The 21211-nt window shown below is 55.0% G+C and overlaps 1 protein-coding gene and 1 pseudogene across 10 annotated transcripts; both read right to left on the bottom strand.

The window, feature by feature from the left end:
* Positions 1–1452: 1452 nt before the first annotated feature.
* BRAT1 (BRCA1 associated ATM activator 1) lies at positions 1453–20303 on the bottom strand. 10 transcript variants are annotated; one of them, XM_055115678.2, is made up of 14 exons: positions 19240–20303; positions 18051–18193; positions 11120–11274; positions 8515–8659; positions 7191–7563; positions 6805–6924; positions 5703–5794; positions 5319–5437; positions 4899–5085; positions 4581–4654; positions 3387–3489; positions 3145–3243; positions 2780–2952; positions 1453–2366 (listed from the first exon to the last, which is right to left on the bottom strand). In XM_055115678.2, exons 2-14 carry the CDS (start codon positions 18175–18177, stop codon positions 1671–1673), a joined length of 2463 nt encoding a protein of 820 aa, XP_054971653.1. In that variant the 5' UTR covers positions 18178–18193; positions 19240–20303; the 3' UTR covers positions 1453–1670. The 10 variants fall into 10 exon arrangements, with proteins under 10 accessions (XP_054971653.1, XP_003819792.2, XP_063462247.1 ...); XM_003819744.5 differs by having other exon boundaries at positions 8515–8662; positions 19240–20302; XM_063606177.1 differs by having other exon boundaries at positions 19235–19285.
* LOC112440615 (small nucleolar RNA U13) lies at positions 14655–14750 on the bottom strand (annotated as a pseudogene).
* Positions 20304–21211: the final 908 nt, after the last annotated feature.

Consider the following 21211-nt stretch of genomic DNA (forward strand, 5'->3'; position numbering starts at 1 on the left):
ACCTAGCCTGCTGTCACCGGGAAGGGACATGTGCCCCGAGGCGGGAGTGATGTCACTGCTGCACCCTGGTGGGGCACACCAGCCCATGGCTATGCCACCCGGGAGGTGCCCTTTTGTTGGAGGGCATTTGCCAAAACCAGCAAACTTGGGTTCTCATTCTGTGGCCTTGTGGGGTCAGGGGGACAGAAGTCAGGGCCAGTCCTGCCTAAAATGGGGAGCATTATAGAAAACCCTTCCCACCTTAAGCTGAAAACCTAAAGGTCTACCCTCTTAGGGTAAGAATGAAACGGGAATTAGCCCTGCTCCCTCCACACGAAAGACACTTGGTGCTAAGAGAAGCAAAAAGAAAAAGTTCTTGAGAAGTTAGGGCTACAGGTCTTCTCTAGCACAGATTTGAGGTGCTAGCACAGATTTGAGGTGCTGCCAAGAATGCAGAGAACTCCAAGCACTCAATGCGTTGTTTTGACATAGGGTCTCTCTCTGTCACCCAGGCTGGAGTGCGGTGGTGTGATCACGGCTCACTGCAGCCTCGAACTCCTGGGCTCAAGCAATCCTCCCACCTCAGCCTCCCAAGTAGCTGGGACTTCAGGTGCATACCACCATGCCCAGCTAATTAAAAACAAAAGAGATACGGCACGTGGATCACCTGAGGTTAGGAGTTTGAGACCAGCCTGGCCAAACTGGTGAGATTCTGTCTCTACTAAAAATACAAAAATTAGCCGGGCATGATGGTGGGCGCCTGTAATCCCAGCTACTGGGGAGGCTGAGGCAGGAGAATTGCTTGAACCCAGGAGGCGGAGGTTGCAGTGAGCCGAGATCACACCACTGCACTCCAGCCTGGGCAACAAGACTGAGACTCCATCTCCGAACAACAAAAAAAATGTGTAGAGATGGGGTCTTGCTATGTTGTCCAGGCTATTCTCAAACTCCTGGCCTTAAACAATCCTCCTACCTCGGCCTCCCAAAGTGCTGGAATTACAGGCATGAGCCACTGCGCCCATCCCCCAGGAATAATTTTAACCAAAATAAATTGGCCGGGCGGAGTGGCTCACGCCTGTAATCACAGCACTTTGGGAGGCTGAGGTGGGTCAATCACCTGAGGTCAGGAGTTCGAGACCAGCCTGGCTAACATGGTGAAACTCCGTTTCTACTAAAAATACAAAAAAATTAGCCAGGCATGGTGGCGTGCGCCTGTAATCCCAGCTACTCGGGAGGCTGAGGCAGGAGAATCACTTGAACCCAGGAGGCAGAGGTTGCAGTGAGCTGAGATTGTGCCATTGCACTCCAGCTTGGGCAACAAGAGCGAAACTCCATCACAAAAAATAGACTAGACAGACAGACAGACAGATAGATAAAAAATAAACAGTGCTGGGAAAACTGGATATCCACATGCGAATGAATGACACTGGACCCTTGTCTCAGATTATTATTATTAAATTAACTCAAAAAGGGTTAAAGAAAGACTTCAATGCCATTTATTTTGAGTAGAAATAAGTCATTTCTTTAATACATCAAACTGTGGGATTTCTTGACCTTGCTTCTCTCCTGGTCCTGGCTTCCCCAGAGGATCCGCCGGGCTGGTCTGGAGCCCTGGGGCTGGCAGTGTCCCACAGAAGGACATGGTGCTGCCTCCCTTGGTTCTGAGCCCCAGTGGCAGACTCTGGTTCTGCTCAGTAGCAGTCGGCCTCATCCCCCTGCAGGAAGCCTCCCGTGGCCAGCATGTCCTGCAGGAGGGACTGGGGACTCTTCTCCACGTGGTCGCTGCTCTCGGCCAGTGTGCTCCGCAGGCCCTCCAGGTCTAGGGACCTGAGCATGGCCAGCACAGCCTCAGGCTCCTGGTCCCCTGGGGGCTGGGCCTGCTCACCCGCCCGCCACCTCGGCAGGGTGGCCTCTGCGGAGGCAGTGTTGGGGCCGCCCCTGGCCTCCCGCAGGCTGCTGTAGGAAGCAATCTTGTCCCTCAGGAAGAGAAGGAGGTCACAAGACTTCTGCGCCACAGGGCGGTCGCAGTCAAACAAGGCACAAAAGGCGAAGTCAAAGAGCCCCACGTGGCAGAGAGCCCTCAGTGCCTCGGTGAGTGGCTGGGCTGGGGCCACCTCGGGTAGGGCCACGGCATAGGGGCAGTGGGTACGCGGCGGCCCCAAAGTCTGGCCCAGGAACACGAGGGCCAGCTCCAGGCCCTGGGCGCGGACCTCCCAGTCCAGGTCCCGGCTCGCCACCTGCAGCACAGTGGCCACGAACTGCTCCGTGTCCCGGGCCGCGTCGGCATGGCCGTCCCGCAGCCACTCAGTGAAGACTTGCATGACCGCCCGCCGTGGGAAGCCCTCCGAGTCTACGGAGAGGATGTGCAGGAGCTCCGGGAACAGGCTCTGGGGGACAGGGAGCAAGTGCGGATGGTTGGTGGGGTGGCAGGAGCGAGGCTCCCGCAACAGGACCGCGGTACATCATGGGGGCTGGCCCCGGACATGCAGTCTAGGGCCACAGCCCGCTCTGACACCTTCCCATGCTGCGCGGTGAGCACACGGCCCTCCAATCCTCAGTTTACCCATCTGTCAAATGGAGGTAACCACGCCTAAGTGGAGGGTGCTGGGGAGACAGAAGGCGAAGCGCGCAGGTCCCACACCCAGCAGAGCCCCAGGGCCTCGGCAGTCACTCCTGCAGGCGCTGCCCACAGCAGCAGCTGCTCCCACGCTGCATGCTGGCCGCTCGCCCACCCGCCAGCAAACGAGCACACACGATGGCCAGGCGGGAGTTGCTGGCTGAGGAACCCGCCACCTTCTACCTGCCGGGCCTCTGCATGCTCAGGGCTGGTGGGGGCGTGCAGGCCCTGGCTGGACAGCTGCCCCATGGCGGTCACCGCGCTCGCTCGGACATAACTCTCAGGGTCCTGGAGGAGCTGCAGGGCCAGCTCAGGCACCTCTGAAGCCAAGAGTGCGCATCTGAAGTCGGCCTGTCCTGGGGGTCGAAACGGCCACATGCAGCTGTGACTGAGGGCCGAGCCTTGTCGCCTCGGCCTCTGCCTCCATCCCCTTGTGGGCAGCCGACATGGCCCAAGTTTCTAGAGCCAGCAAGAGGCTGCTGGTGCACCCTGGCTCAGTGAGCCCCCCACAGGCGGGGAAGGCAGCCCCTCCACCTGCCAGCACTCACCTCCCCAGTGCCTGCTCAGCTGGGTCAGGAACTCGAGGGCGGAGTCCCTCACCTCCCAGCAGGGGTGGCACAGGCGTTTCTGCAGCACAGGGAACAGCTCTAGGGTGGGAAGGGACAGGTCAGGGTGACCTTGGGGCCAGGCTCACCCTGCCCTCAGAGCCAGCTGAGCCATTCCACCCAGCCCCTGCTGCCTCCACCCCTGCGACTCCAGCTCCGTTCACCCCTGCAAGGGGCTGCGTTACCTCTGAGGAACTGCGGGATGAGGGGGCCGAGATCAGAGCAGCCGGGGGTCTTGGGTGAGCTCAGGAGCCACCTGAGCGTGGCCTGGAAGGCCTTCTTCAGAACCTGGAGCAGATAGGGTGGGCTGCAGGGCCACGGGAGACGGAGGGGCAGGCGGTCTGTCTGTCCCCCTCGCCTTCACCTGTGCTGCCCGTACTCCAGGGACAGCAATGGGGACAGGAAGTGGAGAGAGAAGGGAACGCTGGGCTTCCTTCTTTTTTAGAGACAGGGTCTCAACGTGTCATCCAGGCTGGACTGTAATCACAGTTCACTGCAGCCTCCACGTCCCAGGCTCAAACAATCCTCCTGCCTCAGCCTCATGAGTAGCTGGGGCTAGAGGCACACATCACCATGCCTGGCTAATTTTTGCAGTCAAATGCTCTACCCCTGAGCTATACCCCTGGGGCTAATTTTTCTATTTTTTTGTAGAGATGGGATCTTGCTATGTTGCCCAGGCTGGCCTCAAAAGTCCTGGGCTCCATTGATCCCCCCACCTCGGCCCCCCCAACGCACAGTAATCACAGCTGTGAGCCCCACGCCCCTCCTGGGCTGATTTTAATAGGGCAGAATATGCTGCAGAACCGGCTTCCCAGACTGTGAGCAGGAGGAGGTGGTGGCAGCCCTCACCAGAAGACCCATAACCCAGGCAACGGGATTTCTACATCAAAACATGACCAATTACGCAGGGCACCTTTTCCTTAGGATCCCAAGAAGCCCTGGGTCCTTCCTCCAAAGTTGTCTGCTGTCTGCTCAGCGGCAGGTGGCACAAGGTCTGTACCTGCCAGGGCCCAGCTCCGTGAGGGGCTGTGGAGTGGGCACGTTCACAAACGGCGCTTAGGAGAACCCAAAGCCCACGCCCAGGGCCGTCCTGGTACCACCTCATTTCCCTTGTCCAGAATTCCCCGCAGGCCGCCTGGCCAGTGCCCCTGCTCCCCACGGCCCCACACACCCCTGCGTGCTGATGTATCTTCACCAACAAGAGGCCCTGGGCCCGCCCCATGCAGCCACCTGCGTCGTGAAGCTCTCTGAGCAGCAGCTCTGTGGCCCTGTGTGAAGGCCCCATCCGCAGAGGCCTGCACGGGACGGGGTGGAGTCAGGGGTGGGTCCCACTGCCTCTGCCTCCCTCCTCTCCTCGCTCTCTATCCCCACCACCGTACCGTGGGGCTGGAGCCGGGGCTCTCGAGGCACTCCAGGAGGACAGCAAGCGCCTGCGTCACCAGCTCCTGGGGGCCTGAGACAGAGGTGAGTGGATAAACCACCCCCACCCCCACCCTAGGACCCTCCCCATCAACTCTGGGAAGGAGCAGAACAAGGCCTCATCCGCCAGCTGAAACCTCCTGCACGGCCCCTGCACCCCTCAGCCCCCACCCCAGGAAGAAACAGAGAGGGACAGCAGTTCCCGGGTGCCTCCGAGCAGAAAGGAGAGTGGGGGCACGGGGATCGCCCCACGCCAAAGCCGTACAGAACACACTCACCTGTCCCCTGTGACAGTGTCCCCAGGAAGTCGAGGGCTGCTCGCTGGACCCGGACGCAGCCCGCCAGGGTCCCACAGAGGTGGCCCCCCACACTGGAGGCAGGGGCAGCCGAGCCGTCACAGAGCCGCAGGACAGTCACTGTAGCCCCCAGTAGAGACGCCTGGGGCCACGGTGAAGGGCGCTGGGGCTGCGAGGAAGAGGGCCGTCAGCCAAGGTTGCGGTCCCACTGCCGGCGTGGATGCAGGGGTGCTGGGACTTCGAGGCACGTGGGGCGGGGGACATCAGCCAAGGTTGTGGTCCCACTGCTGGCGTGGATGCAAGGGCGCTGGGGCAGCAAGGGGTGGGGGGCGTCAGCCTACGTTGCGGTCCCACTGCCAGCACGGATGCTGCTGGGCTGCATGAGGACCGGGCCGCACCTACCAGCGGCTGCAGCTCCTCCAGGTGAGCCAGGGTGCGGCACAGGAGGCCCGCGCAGGACGACTTGGAGGCCAGGAGTGTGTCCACCGTCGTGGCATCGTCTGCCGTCCCGTCCAGCAAGCCTGGGGGCCAAGCCAGGAAGAGCTCCCTTAGAGAGCACTTCAGCCTCCCCACGGTCACCAGCCACAGCACAGGCCAGGACCTAGGTGCAGGGCAGCAGCTCACCAGGGGAGATGGCCATGTCCCCGGTCCCCTTTGCTCTTGGAGGGAGGCCTGGGTGTGATTAAAGTGGGGCGGGGGTGGCGAGCCAGGTACTCTCATCCATCTCCCTTCCCCCAACCGCAGGGACCCAGGTTCTGCCCTCCCAGCCCTTTCTGAGCAGCACACCTGGGGGTCCGGGGGCCTGAACCGTGGCCTTCAGGACACAGGCCAGGGGCTGGAGAAGGACCTGGAAGGCCTGGGTCCTCAGTGCCTGTGGACTGGAGACAAACGCGAGGTGAGTGCCGCGACCCTGGCTGCGAGACAAGTTGGCTGTGCTCCTAATGTCCCCAGCAAGCCTGGGGCAAATCAGCCAGGGGGTTGGGACACCCCCCGAGAAACATTCTCTGCAGGCCACTGGCCAGGGGACGCCATGGGACAGAGTGGCGGGGAGGACAGGCCTGACCAAGGAGATGGGCCTGACACTCCTGATGTCCTTAGGAGCAGATACTGAGGGGCCTCCAGGAGGGCCTGGCCATGCACCCAGAGAGAGGGGCAGTGCCCGCTCAGGGGGACAGGGATGGGGTGCCCCCAGCCTCCCGGGTGTCCCCAGGTGTGTACAGCGTCCACTCTGTGGGAGGGACCTGCCCTCACGTCTGGGCCCAGGTGGAGGCAGTGTCCCCACAGTGCATTCCTGCAGGGCCGGGCCTGTTCCTCCATCCTCCCCCGGTCTACTCTCTCCTAAACATTCGGAGACCCCGGAGCTCAGAGCTGGACCCTCATGGTACCCCTGGGCCCTGTGGGCAGCAGGTCCTGAGGTCACTTCCACCCCTAATGTGAGCCCACCTGGAACACTGGCAGACCATCCACGGCCTTCCCACCTGTCCTGACCCCAGGCTCTGCCGTTGCACCGCCCCCAGGCCCCCCACCCGCATGGTGTGTGTGCTGGGGAGCTCCGAAACCCCCAACCAAAGCTGCGTTGGGGGACAGGTGGGAGGGCAGCGGAGCGCAGGGCGTCGGCAGGACCACCCTGCTCTGAGCAGAGCAGCTCCCGCATCCTTCTCACCTCTGGGGATCTCGCAGAGCTTTGGTCTGAAACAATTATTCTGTTGCTAAAGATCCTGCAGAAGCTGCTGCGCACAACCCACGCACCGCCCAGTCACACCCCGCACGGCCGCCTGACTGTCCCTGGTGTCCGGAACTCCCCTGCCATGAGGGCCGCGCTCTCAACCTCCCTGCCTGCCCCAGCTCCCAGCACCCGCCTCGGAATGAAATGCACCCCAGACCATACCAGTGCTCGAGCTTCAGGATCCCCAAAGCCAGGGGTCCCATGTGGGTGGGACCCAGGCAGCTCAGAGCCCGCGCCACTGTCTCCCACAGGCTGCCGTCGGAAGAACTGAACACGGGAGAACTGCAGGGAGACCCCAGAGAGAAAAATTACTCCCCCACCCTCAAAACCCCATTCAAGGCCTGGCTGAGACTGCCATGGCTCCGGCACTGGAGGCGCCCAGCCCAAGACAGGCCTTTCCCCATGAGGGTTCCAGGGTCACCCCGGTGCCGCTTCACTGCAGGCCACGTCCTCAGAGAGTCTCTGGCTGCCAGTGGGACATCCCTGGGCGTTATCCGAGGAAAACAATTGCCCACCCAGGCCCCCCAGCTGCGTCCCGGGGCCCTGACCGAGCCACACAGAGAAGCAGGTCCACGAACGAGTGTGCGGCGGGGATGGGGTCTCTCTCCAGCAGACAGGCCACGCGGGGACTCAGCCGCACCCACAGGGCTTCCGTCCAGGGGCTCTGGCAGCGCCCGAAGGTTGTGGTCAGGACGTTCAGGGCCTGAGTGACCTTGGGGGTGGCCGCGGAGCACAAGGACTCTTCAACGTGATCCATGATCCTCTGGGCACACGCGGGCCAGTCACCCCCTGGCAGGCAGGGCTGCCCCTCGGCTCCACCTTGCATGGACAAAGCCAGGACGTGTACCAGGAGCTGACTGGCCGCCGAGGCCACAAACAGGCTGGAGTCTCCCTGAAGGGAGAAGATGGTGTTGACCGCACCTGGGTAGGGGATGGGGGAAGAGAGGAAAAAGGGGGTGAGCCAGAATAGAGCTGGGGGAGGCAGAGGGCCTCAGGGAAGATACAAATAGCAGAGGGCCCCCCAAGATGCCCCCAAATGCCTCTCCACTCAAAAGCAAAAAAGAACAGGAACTGAAGCTCCCTGGAGACAAGCACCTCCTCCCCCCGAGCGTTAAACACACACAGCTTGTGATGCTTCCCAATTTGTTCCTTCTTGTTGTTGTTGTTGTTGTTGTTGTTGTTGTTGAGACAGAGTCTCGTTCTGTTGCCCAGGCTGGAGTACAATGGTGCGATCTCAGTTCACTGCAACTTCCACCTCCCAGGTTCAAGCCATTCTGCCACCTCAGCCTCCCAAGTAGCTGGGATTACAGGCACCCGCCATCATGCCCAGCTAATTTTTGTATTTTCGTAGAGACAGGGTTTCACCATGTTGGCCAGGCTGGTCTTGAACTCCTGACCTCAGGTGATCCACCCGCCTCGGCCTCCCAAAGTGCTGAGATTACAGGCGTGAACCACCGTGCCCAGCCTCGTTTCTTGTTTTTTGAGACGGGGTCTTGCTCTGTTGCCTAAGTTGGAGTGCAGTGGCTCAACCACTGCTCACTGTAGCCTCGAACCCCTGGGCTCAAGTGATCCTCTTGCTTCAGCCTCCCGAGTAGCTGGGACTATAGCCATGCATCACCACGCCTGGCTCCCAAATAGTTTCAAAGACTGAGTCCTCACGGCTGATCTGTAAGTGGCTGAGAAAGCCGTCCTGGCTCCTAGGGCCTGACCTGCCAACCAGAGAACACTGGACAGCCGTACTGTCACAGTGCAGTCTTTGCAACAACCCTGAGACATCGCACAGACCAGACACTCAGATTCAGCAAGGTGCAGTGAATTCCCTGGGATCACACAGGCAGGATGAGGAATGGGGTGGGGTGTGGGCGCACTCACCGTGGTCGGCCAGGAAGCGCAGGGCGCTGGGGTGCTGTGCCAGGGAGCGCAGGCCCTGGATCCAGCCGCTGCGCACGGTGGGGACGGCCCAGGCTGCTCGGCCGAGGGGTCCTGCCTCCCCAAAGAGCCCTGGTAGTAACTCCCCCTGCTGGGAAGCAAAAAAAGAAGTGAGGGTGGCCAGGCGCAGTGGCTGAAGTCTGTAATCCCAGCACTTTGGGAGGCCGAGGAGGGCAGATCACGAGGTCAGGAGTTCGAGACCAGCCTGACCAACATGGTGAAACCCCATCTCTACTAGAAATACAAAAATTTGCTGGGTGTGGTGGCATGCACCTGTAATCCCAGCTACTAAGAAGGCTGAGGCAGGAGAATTGCTTGAACCCGGGAGGCGAAGGTTGCAGTGAGCCAAGATCGCACCACTGCACACCAGCCTGGGTGACACAGCGAGACTCCATCTCAAAAAAAAAAAAAAAAAAAAAAAAAAGAGGTGAGGGGACCTGGTAGGTTTCCAGGGATGTGGAGCAAAGCAGAGATGGGTTTTCAGTTTTCCAGGGCTGGTGGAGATACTTTTGGAGGACACTTTCTTCTTTTTTTTTTTTTTGAGACAGTCTCACTCTGTTGCCTAGGCTGGAGTGCAGTGGCACATCTCGGCTCACTGCAACCTCTGCCTCCTGGGCTCAAGCTATTTTCCTGTCTCAGCCTCCTGAGTAGCTGGCATTACAGGTGCCCACCACCACACCCAGCTAATTTTTTCATTTTTAGTAGAGATGGGGCTTTACCATGTTGGTTAGCCTGGTCTCGAACTCCTGACCTCAGGTGATCCGCCTGCCTCAGCCTCCCAAAGTGCTGGGATTATAGGCATGAGCCACCGTGCCCAGCCTGGAGGGTACTTTCATACCAGCTGCTGACAGACAAGGGCCCCCGGATTCACTGTACGGCAGCACCCTAGGACACCTTGGAAAGTCTGTCCTGCAGCAAGATGGTGCCTGGGTGGGCTGCTAGGGAGCCTGCAGCTGCTTAACTGGGGGGCATCGTGAACGGCAAGCTAACGGTACTGGATGTGCCTTCACACAACCTGGCGAGGGCCTGTGAGGCACCAAGAGAAGCCATCGTGCTAGACGGGCAAAGGCCCTGAAGCTCACACCACGCATCCCTTGACAGACTCAGCGGTGCCTGTCTGAGGCACTTGAAGCTGGAAGACACAGCTCTGGAAGGCTCTCGAGCTCTCATGCCTTGCTATGTAGAAATTCTTGGCTGGGAGCAGTGGCTCACGACTGTATCCCAACACTTTGGGAGGCCGAGGCAGGATGATCGCTTGAGACCAGGAGTTTGAGACCAGCCTGGGCAACATAGTGAGACCCCATCTCTACCAAAGATAACAAAGTTAGCCAGGTGTGGTTCCTGCACCTGTGGACCCAGCTACTCGGGAAGCTGAATGGGGAGGGTCACTTGAGCCCAGGAGGTCAAGGCTGCAGTGAGCTGCCACTGCACTCCAGCCTGGGCGACAGAGCAGGACTCTGTCTCTAAAAAAACAAAACAAAAAAAGGCCGGGTATGGTGGCTCACGCCTGTAATCCTAGCATTTTGGGAGGCCGAGGCAGACGGATCACTTGAGGTCAGGAGTTCGTGATCAGCCTGGCCAAAATGGTGAAATCCTGTCTCTACTAAAACTACAAAAATTAGCTGGGTGTGGTGGCAGGTGCCTGTAGTCCCAGATACTTGGGAGGCTGAGGCAGGAGAATCGCTTGAACCTGGGAGGTGGAGACTGCAGTTAGCTGAGTTCGAACCATTGCACTCCAGCCTGGGTGACAGAGCAAGACTCTGTCTCGAAAAATAATAATAAAATAAAATAAAAATAAATAAAATTAATTTTTTTAAAAAAAGACATTCTCTTTAGTCATTCACATTCTCATTAGTTATTCATTCATTTGTAGGCTGGGTCGCTGGAGGTGCAGGATGTGCGGTCTCGTTTGGTCCTCACGACAACCCCACGGCGCAGCTACGACTCCTGTCTCCGTCCCAGGAAGAGACGGAGGCCACGGCGCAGCTGCGACTCCTGTCTCCGTCCCAGGAAGAGACGGAGGCCACGGCGCGGCTGCGACTCCTGTCTCCGTCCCAGGAAGAGACGGAGGCCACGGCGCGGCTGCGACTCCTGTCTCCGTCCCAGGAAGAGACGGAGGCCACGGCGCGGCTGCGACTCCTGTCTCCGTCCCAGGAAGAGACGGAGGCCACGGCGCGGCTGCGACTCCTGTCTCCGTCCCAGGAAGAGACGGAGGCCACGGCGCGGCTGCGACTCCTGTCTCCGTCCCAGGAAGAGACGGAGGCTTGCGGCCGTGGGCAAGCTCAGACAGCCGGTCAGAGCTGGGAGCCCGTGCCAGTCATCTTATTCCAAAAAACCTCAACTCCTTAGCCCCAGCATCACTCCGGGCGAATTTTTCAAAGGGGGCTACAGTCGGGGGTAAAAAACATGCAGTTCTAGTGAGGACACAGGGTCGGGGCAGGCCGCTGGGACTTGGGATGGTGATGGCTACAAATGCCCCGCCTGGCTGCGGGAGGAAAAGCCTGCCCACCTCTCCACGGGACACTCAGGTGGGAGGCCCCAGGCTCACCTGAAGATACTGGAAGCAGTTTTCCTGGGCTGCGAAGGTTCCTGCCAGGCGGAGTGAGAAGGAGAGGACCCCAGAACTCAGGTCCTGGACTTTCAGCACATGGGACAGCAGCTCCACCAGGCAGGGGTGCTCCTGCAGCAGCACGACACTGGACTCTGTGGGGACGGCCCAGCCCAGGGGTCACCAGGGGTACGGCACCAGGTGTCCCCCTGGATGACCGCTCTTCTCCTAGCAATTCCCAGACCTTTTTCTTGCAGGGTGTTAGATTTAGGGATCCAACTGGGAAAAAAATATCTGCAACAAATACGGCAAATGACTCATAATTTTAATTCAGTAAGGGCTAGAAAGCCAACACCTTAACAACAGGTGAAAGGGGGAACACTGTCACCTTTCACAACAGGTGAATGGCCAAAAATGCTGAAAAAATGTTCTGTCTCACTGATAGTGAAAAAGAAATGCAAATTAAAGTGAAAGACCAGGCTGGGCGTGGTGGCTCACGCCTGCAATCCCAACACGTTAGGAGGCCAAGGCGGGTGGTCACTTGAGCTCAGGAGTTCGAGACCAGCCTGGCCAACATGGCGAAGTCCCATCTCTACTAAAAATACAAAAAATTAGCCAGGTGTGGTGGCTCATGCCTGTAGTCCCAGCTAATTGGGAGGCTGAGGCAGGAGAATCGCTTGAACCTGGGAGGCAGAGGCTGCAGTGAGCCAAGACCACGTCATTGCACACAGCACACTCCAGCCCTGGGCGACAGAGTGAGACTCCATTCCAAAAAAAAAAAAAAAAAAAAGTGGAAGAGCATTTTCACCTTTCAAATGGGTACTTTTCCTTAGACAGTGCTCCATGCAAGCAGGTACAACGGAACAAACATTCCTCTCCAGAACTGGCATCCTGTATTTCTATAACCAGCTATGCTATCGCTCAAAAGCACCAGTGGGGGAAAAAGACATTTTGAGGCAAAGGCTGGGAGAGTTTCCCAGTGAGAAGCCCCTGTGGAAGGAATGTGGTTCAGTAAGGAGAGTGAGGAGCATGCAGAGGAGGAGAACCAGGCCAGGACCCAAAAAGCACTATGTCCACCTGAATCAGCACTGCAGGCTGGGTGAGGTGCTCATACCTGTAGTCCCAGCACTTTGGGAGGCCAAGGCAGGAGAACAACATAGCAAGACCCTCTCTCTACAAAAAATAAAAAAAAATTAGCCCGGCATGGTGGCACACATCTGCAGTCCCAGCTACTCAGGAGGCTGAGACGGGAGGATTGCTTGAGCCCAGGAGTTCGAGGCTGCAGCAAGCTATCACTGCACCACTGTACTCCAGCCTGGGCGACAGAGGGAGACCCTGTCTCTCTAAAAAAAAAAGGCGGGGCGTGGTGGCTCACGCCTGTAATCCCAGCACTTTTGAAGGCCAAGGCAGGCAGATCACGAGGTCAGGAGATTGAGACCATCCTGGCAAACATGGTGAATGAAACCCTGTCTCTACTAAAATATAAAAAATTAGCCAGGCACGGTGGCGGGCGCCTGTGGTCCCAGCTATTTGGGAGGCTGAGGCAGGAGAACTGCTTGAACTCGGGAGGTGGAGGTTGCGGTGAGCCGAGATCGCACCACTGCACTCCAGCCTGGTGACAGGGCAAGACTCTGTCTCAAAAACAAACAAACAAACAAACAAAAAACAACCCCACTGAGTTCAAAATCTAAAAAATCATTGTTGAAGGGTTTTGAAACAAAACAGAATTAAAATACTAACGACAATTATAGAAGGTTGTGATGGCCTGAAGTTCAAGTGCTCTGAGGTCCTTCAGTTGCCTGGATAGAGAATGGAAAGTCTAATTAACTTCAGACTTTTTAAAAAATCCGGTTCTCATGTTAAAAATATAAGGGTAGCCACTGAAGAACACAAATAAGCCTGTGGTCCCAGCATCTTGAGAGGCCGAGGTGGGCAGATCGCCTGAGCCCAGGAGTTTTAAGACCAGCTTGGGCAACACAGGAAGATCCCCTCTCCATAAAAATTCGCTGGGCGTGGTGGCGCGCATCTGTAGTTCCAGCTACACTGGAAGCTGAGATGGGAAGATCACCTGAGCCCAGGAGGTCAAGGCTGCAGTGAGCCGTGATTACACCACTGTCCTGGACAACAGCGCAAGAACTTGTCTAAAAAAAAGAACATAAATAGAATGTATAACTTCAAAACCAGAAGAGGAAAGATTTAAAAGAAAAAAAAAAAAGCTTTATCAATCTGATGGAGGGCAGAAAAGGAGGATAAAGGCACAAAGGTAAGGCACAGGAAATTAAAAAATACAAAAGAATTCAAATCTAACAGTCGCCTCAACAAATTAAAGAGATCAAACTTACCTGTTAAAAGAAAGAGTTGCTGAGATTAAATTAAACACTAAAAACAAGCAATGTGGTGTTTCTAAAAGCAATAAAATGCAACGACAGGAAAGGCTGGGAGCAGGAGAGAAAAGACACAGTAGGCAAATTCTAACTTTAAAGAAGCTGATGTAGCAACAGGAATAGCAAACAAAATGGGCTGTAAAGCAAAAAGCAGTATTCAGGCAGAAGAAAGTTCACTGATCACGGAGATAAATTCCAGAAAGACACAATATTCCTACATCTATGTATACCTAACCTCACTTCAAAATGTGTAAAGCAGCCTGGGCAACGTGGTGAAACCCCGTCTCCGCAAAAAAATACAAAAAATTAGCTGGGTGTGGTGGTGTGTCCCTGTAGTCCCAGCCATCCAGGAGGCTGGGGTGGGAGGATCACTTGAGCCCAGGAAGTTGAGGCTACAGTGAGCCGTGATCACACCACTGCACTCTAGCCTGAGTGACAGAGTGAGACCCTGTCTCCAAAAAAAAAAAGAAAAAAAAAATGCCAGGCACAGTGGCTCACACCTGTAATCGCAGCGATTTGAGAGGCCAAGGCGGGCAGATTGCTTGAGCCCAGGAGTTTGAGACCAGCCTGGGCTACATAGTGAAACCCCGTCACTACAAAAAATACAAAAACTTAGCCGGGCGTGGTGGCGGGCTCCTGTGGTCCCAGCTATTAGGGAGGCTGAGGTGAGAGAATCATCTGAGCCCAAGAAGTCGAGGCTGCAGTGAACCGAGATCACGCCACTGCACTCCAGCCTGGGCAATAGAGCAAGACTCCATCTCAAAAAAAAAAAAAAAAAAAAGAAAGAAAAGAAAAAGAAAAAAATATGTAAAGCGAAAAAAAAAAAGGATGCATCTCAAAGAAAAATCATGAATCCATGATCTTGGTGTAAGCTTTTTACACACCTCTCAGAAACAAGCAAACAAATTAGCAAGAACATAGCAGGTCTGAACTAATGAACGAGTGTGGAAACTACACTCTTTCCATCAAGTACAATGCAGGAGAAATGACAGAGGCTGGGAGGGAGGAGGAAACAGGGACTCACTGTGAATCCAGACTCGGTTTCTTTAGGGGGAACAAAATTAGATTGTGCTGATGATTTCAGAGCCCTGTAAATTTACTAAGAACTGTTGAATTGGTACCATTTATTTATTTATTTTGTCCATTTCTCATGTCAGACGGGTCACGTACCGACATCATACCAGGGTTCCATGGTGCCACATCTCACACATGCGCCTGAACACTCAATTATCATGCTTAGGTTGGGTGCAGTGGCTCTCCACTGTAACCCCAGCACTTTGGGAGGCCAAGGTGGAGGGATCACCTGAGGTCAGGAGTTCGAGACCAGCCTGGCCAACATGATGAAATCCCATCTCTACTAAAAATACAAAAATTGGCCGGGCATGGTGGCATGCACCTTTAATCGCAGGTACTCAGGAGGCTGAGGCAGGAGAATCGTTTGAAACCCAGGAGGCGGAGGTTGCAGTGAGCCAAGATTGTGCCATTGCACCCCAGCCTGGGCAACAGAGCAACTTGGTCTCAAAAAAAAAAAAAAAAATCTATCTATCTATCTATCTATCTATATATATCTCATGCTTACAAACTATAAAAGGATCTGGTACACGTTAAATGGGAGAATGGCATGGTATGCAAATTATATCTCAATAAAGCTACTGAAAAATACTTCTTAAAATTTAAATACAGGCCAGGCATGGTGGCTCGCTCCTGTAATCCCAGCACTTTGGGAAGCCCAGGCGGGAAGACTGCTTGAGCCCAGGAGTTCCAAGCTGGCCTGGACAAGATGGTGAGACCTCATCTCTATGGGAAAAAAAAAAATAGCTGGGCCTGGTACACACCTTGATCCCAGCAACTCAAGAGAATGAGGCAGGCGGACTGCCCAGGAGGTCGAGGCTGCAGTGAGCCGTGTTCACGCCATTGCACTCCATCCTGGGTGACGGGCAAAAACCCTGGCTCAAAAAAAAAAAAAGAAAAAGAAAAACTGACTACTACAAACTAGGCCACAGTTGAAGACCTTCAAATACCAAAACATCAAAATCATATAGTGAAATCTCTAGAACATTGAGAAAACTCGCCTGGGTCCTATGTCTCAATAAAAGTCTCAACAGCTATAAAGATTCAAAACATATGTTTTCTAACCTCCACAAAGTAAATTAAAAATCAATAATAAAAAGACTGGAAAAATCCATATTTTGAAACTAAAGGATACTCTTTTAAATAACTTGTGGGTGAAAAAAAATTATAATGAAAAGCATAAAATACTCAGAACTAAATTAAAACCAAAGTACTGCAATGTAAAACGTGTAAGATGTAGCTAAAGTCATACTTTTAGAGAAATGCATAGTCTTAAATATATATATATATATATATTTTTTTGAGACAAGAGTCTCACTCCATTGCCCTGGCTGGAGTGCAATGGCGTTATCTCGGCTCACTGCAACCTCTGCCTCCCAGGTTCAAGTGATTCTGCTGCCTCAGCCTCCCGAGTAGCTGGGATTACAGGCATGGACAACCACGTCAGGCTAATTCTTGTATTTTTAGTAGAGACGGGGTTTCACCATGTTAGCCAGGCTGGTCTCCAACTCCTGACCTCAAGTGATCTGCCTGCCTCAGCCTCCGAAAGTGCTGGGATTATAGGCATGAACCACCGTGCCTGGCCTTAAATATATATATTAGAAAACAAGGAAGACCTAGATATTTAGCTCAAAGAGGGTAAAAGGCACTTTGGGAAGCAGAGGCAGGTGACTGCCTGAGCCCAGGAGATCGAAAACAGCTTGGGCAATACGGTGAGACCCCATCCTTAAAAAAAAAAAAACAATATAATTTAAAAATAAAAAGAATAAAAGAACACGGTAAACCAGAAAAAGGAAGTAAAGAATAGCAGAAATTAACAACATGCAGTCTATCCCAATGCAATTATCAACCATGAGAATAAACATTTACATGCGAGAATATTTATGTAAAAGGAAAGCCATTATGACACTATTTTTTTTTTTTTTGAGACGGAATCTCGCTCTGTCGCCCAGGCTGCAGTGCAGTGGCGTGATCTCGGCTCACTGCAAGCTCTGCCTCCTGGGTTCACGCCATTCTCCTGCCTCAGCCTCCCAAGTAACTGGGACTACAGGCGCCCACCACCACGTCCGGCTAATTTTTTTTTTTTCGGTATTTTTAGTAGAGACGGGGTTTCACCATGTTAGCCAGGAGGGTCTTGATCTCCAGACCTCGTGATCTGCCTGCCTCGGCCTCCCAAAGTGCTGGGATTACAGGCGTGAGCCACCGCGCCCGACCAACACTATTTTTTTGAGACGGAGTCCATTCTGTCGCTGGAGTGCAGTGGCACGATCTGGGCTCACTGCAACCTCCGCTTCCTGGGTTCAAGCGATCCTCCCCATCAGTCTCCCGAGTAGCTGGGATTACGGCGCGTGCCACCATGCCCGGCTAATTTTTTTATTTTTAGTAGAGACGAGGTCTCACCATGTTGGCCAGGCTGGTTTCGAACTCCTGACTTCAAGTGACCTACCCGCCTTGGCCTCCCAAAGTGATGGGATTACAAGCATGAGTCACTGCGCCTGACCTATGACACTACTTAAAATGATGAAAAATGAGAAATATAAACATCTGACAGTGGAGTGATTCAATTAATTATGGTCTATTCCTACAGCAAATAACATGTAGTCAATAACATTAACATATTATGTGGAGAAAACACTCACTATGATAGCAAGAGAGAAAGCAAGACACCAAAATTGTGTTTACGGTATGACCTCATTTTTTTTTTCCCCAGAAAAATACAGCTTTATGTGTTATGAAAAGGCTGGGAGTAAATTAAAACGTCGATGGTTTAATTTTCCTCTTTACTCTTTTGTTCATGTTTTAAAGAACATGTATTACTTTTTTTTTTTTTTTTGAGACAGGGTCTCACTCTATCACCCAGGTCAGGGTGCAGTGGCACAATCACAGCTCACTGCAACCTCTACCTCCCGGACTCAAAGGATCCTCCCATCTCAGCCTCCAGAGTAGCTGGGACTACAGGTGCGCCACCAGGCACAGCTAATTTTTGTTTTGTTTTTTTTTAGAGATGACGTCTCGCTATGTTGGACCAGGCTGGTCTTGAACTCCTGGACTTAAGCAATCCGCTCGCCTCAGCCTCCCAAAGTGCTGGGATTACAGGTATGAGCCACTGCATCTGGCCCCTACTTTCATAATCAGAAAGAAAACAAACCTGATGTCTTAAACACACTAAATACAATGAGAACAACAACAAAACAAGTTTGTTCACGCCTTCTGCAGAACTGAACCTTGGGGTGCCCTGATCGTCGCTGAATTGGCTGAATTTCAGGCTCTAACTCTCCAGATCATTCTCTCGGGCTTCATCTTAACTTGCCCTCAGTCTGCCACAGATAATCCTTAGGAAGTGAAGGAAAGACATCTGATTGGCAGTTTCTGCCCTTCCTCCAGGACAGGGGAGTCCCCACCTGGCCCCTGCTCCCTGTCCCAGGCTCTGCGTCTGGTCTCTGGATAGGCAGTAAACAGCAGCACCACCTCCTTACCTCCTTCAGTGACCGTTTTAAACCAGTCCAGGAGCTTCTCCAAACAGGTGTCATCTGCCACCGGCTGCCTGGGATCTACCAGAACAGCACAGAGAGCCGGGAGCAGCTGGGCGCATTCCGGGTCCATGGTGAGGCCGCAGGCCCTGCAAAGGCAATGTGAGAGCCAAACCTCAATGCCCACTCCAGACCCAGCTCGCTCTAGTCACAGCAGCCCACCATGCCTGCTCAGGCCTGGGAAGGGGCCCCAGAACTTTCATCTCAGACCAGGAGAACCATGATCCCCAGACCAGAGGTCTGTACTGCAGGGATGGATGCAAAGCTTTGGTCTAGGTGGGGCCCTGAGCGCTGGTGGCGGGGCTGAAAGGGGCAGATGAGGGTCTAGCTGAAACCACAAGGCCTCCGGAACTCAAAGTCTGTCACCCTTGGTCTTTGGTGCAGTCGGGGCAACAGCGTGGTGCTGGCCCAAGCTGCAGGTGGGCCAGAGTCAGGGGCATCTTTGAGTTCCGGGGTCAGCCATGTGTGCAGGGGGATGTCTACCCATGCCCCAGGGCCAGCCTGGGCTGGAAAGTTTCTGTCCCTCCCAGCGTCAAGTGGTGGCTGCATTTGACGTCCTGAAGCCAGCAGGGGGGTGCGGAGGGGAAGGGGCGCCTGTCCGTGTGTCTGTCCCTCTCAGGGTCAGTGGTGGCTGCATTTGCTGTTCTGCAGCCAGTAGGAGAGTGAGGAGGGGAAGGGGCACCTGTCCGTGTGTCTGTCCCTCCCAGGATTAGTGGTGGCTGCATCTGACGTCCTGAAGCCGGCGGGGGGGAGAGGGGGGCGGCGGGGTGCGGAAAGGAAGGGGCGCCTGTCTCTCCCAGGACGGGATGTGCATCCGTGCGTCCAGCCTCGGGGGTGGGCGGGGTGGTCAGCGGCTCTGTCTAACCGGGGCACCGTCTGCCAATGCCCGGGAAGGCTGCGTCCCGGGAAGAGGAACCCTCCCCACACTTTGGAGTCAGTTTTGGCCGCGAGCGCCAGGCCCGAGAGTCCAGAAGGGGCGCCAGAGCAGGCGGCCACAGTCGGGCTGGGAAGCGAGCCCAGGTCGCGCACGCCCCGGGCTGGGCTGCTCCCTGGCCCGCCCGCCCCCTCGGCCGGGCCTTGGCCTCCCCACGCCCCACTACCACGACCTCGACCCCCGAAGCCTCACGCGCCTCACCGCTCGGTTGCGTCCTCCGCCGCAACCACCCCTCGCCCAAGGCTCCGCCTCCGGACAGTGCCACCTGCCAGGCCCGGAGGAGGCGGAGGACGGAGACGGCTGGCGCGGGGAACTGAGACTGCACCGCTGGAGGCCGCTCTGGAAGCCTCGAGGGCCCAGACTTGAAGGAAGGAGTTCAAGCTGAGAGGGGCTGGGGACAGGCAGGCGCCAAGCCGGTCGCTCCGACCGATCACCCCCGCCAGGCGCCTAGTGGTTCATGCCGAGCATCCGGTGGGTGGGCGGGGCGTCTCGAGGGCGGGGTTCTCTGAGGAAGGCGCGGGGTTGTGTCCGGAGGGGCGGGGCTTCGCCTGCAGGAGCGCCCAGTGTCTGCACCGGCGGGAGCGAGAAAACTATGTGCCGGAGAGAAGCGTCCTGATCCGTGCACCAAAGCCCTTGGTCATTTAGCTTCAGGTTCTCAAATTCAGTCCTCCGCGGCCGCGCTGTGGCTCATGCCTGTAATTCCAGCCCTTTAGGAGGCGCAGTTGGGAGGATTGCTTGAAGCCAGGAGTTGAGACCAGCCTAGGCAACAAAGCGAGACCCCATCTCTTAAAATTAAAAAAAAAAAAAAAAAAAGGCCAGGCGTGGTGGCTCACGCCTGTAATCCCAGCACTCTGGGAGGCCCAGGCGGGCGGATCACGAGGTCAGGAGTTCGAGACCAGCCTGGCCAACATGGCGAAATCCCGTCTCGTCTCTAATTTTTGTATCTCTAAGATACCAAAATTAGCCGGACGTGGAGGCGCACGCCTGTAATCCCAAGTACTCGGGAGACTGAGGCAGGAGAATCGCTTGAACCTGGGAGGCGGAGGTTGCAGTGAGCCAAGACGGTGCCACTGCACTCCAGCCTGGGCTACAGGGCGAGACTCCGTCTCAAAAAAAAAAAAAAGAAAATCAGCCAGACCTGGTAGCATGCGCCTGTGGTCCCAGCTACTCCAGAGGCTGAGGCGGGAGGATCGCTTGAGCCCAGAAGTTCAAGGCTGCAGTGAGCTATGATCCTGCCCCGGCACTCCAGCCTGGGCAACAGAGCAAGACCCTGTGTTTTAAGAAAGCAAACAGGCAGAAAAACTAGGTCCAAAAAATTGAGTTCAAAACACTAACTGTGTGTTCGAGAGTCTCAAAGCCAGTGGATAGACAAGGCTCATGTTCCCAAAGCATTGTTTTATAGCAAGATTGTTGGGAGCCAACACCAGATTTAGGAAACAAAGCAGAATTCCTATGGATATTAAAATTAAAAAATTTAAAAGCACTGACTTTGCTGGGTCACCTTTATTTTATTTATTTATTTATGGAGACGGAGTGTCACTCTTTTTGCCCAGACTGGAGTGCAATGGCTCAATCTTGGCTCACTGCAACCTCCACCTCCTGGGTTCAAGCGATTCTCCTGCCTCAGCCTCCCGAGTAGCTGGGATTACAGGTGTGGGCCACCACGCCCAGCTAATTTTGTATTTTTAGTAGAGACGGGGTTTCACCATGTTGGCCAGGCTGGTCTCGAACTCCTGACTTTAGGTGATCCGCCCACCTAGGCCTCCCAAAGTGCTGGGACTACCAGCGTGAGCCAACGCGCCCAGCCGTGCTGGGTAACCTTGGAAAAGCAACTTCCCTGACGCTTGCATGCCCCCTGCACGCACACACACACGTACATCCTTAGAACTACATGTGTGAAAAAGTTTGAAATGCACAGTTATCTTCCCTGAAATTTGGTTCCTCATTGTGAAATGAGATACTAATATTCACCCAGTTAGGTAATTGTGGAGTAAAGAAAACTCAACAACAGCACTGTGCTGAGTGCTTCACTTACTGTAAACTTGTATGATTCTACAGCAACTGTAGGAGAGTACCACTAGCAGCCCATCAGATGAGGAAACTGAGGCACAGAGAGGCTAACTCATAAGGCCTTACAGCTACTGGATTGGCACAGTTTGGATTTGAACCCAAG

Source organism: Pan paniscus, chromosome 6, assembly GCF_029289425.2.
Source record: "Pan paniscus chromosome 6, NHGRI_mPanPan1-v2.0_pri, whole genome shotgun sequence".
NCBI lineage: Eukaryota > Metazoa > Chordata > Mammalia > Primates > Hominidae > Pan > Pan paniscus.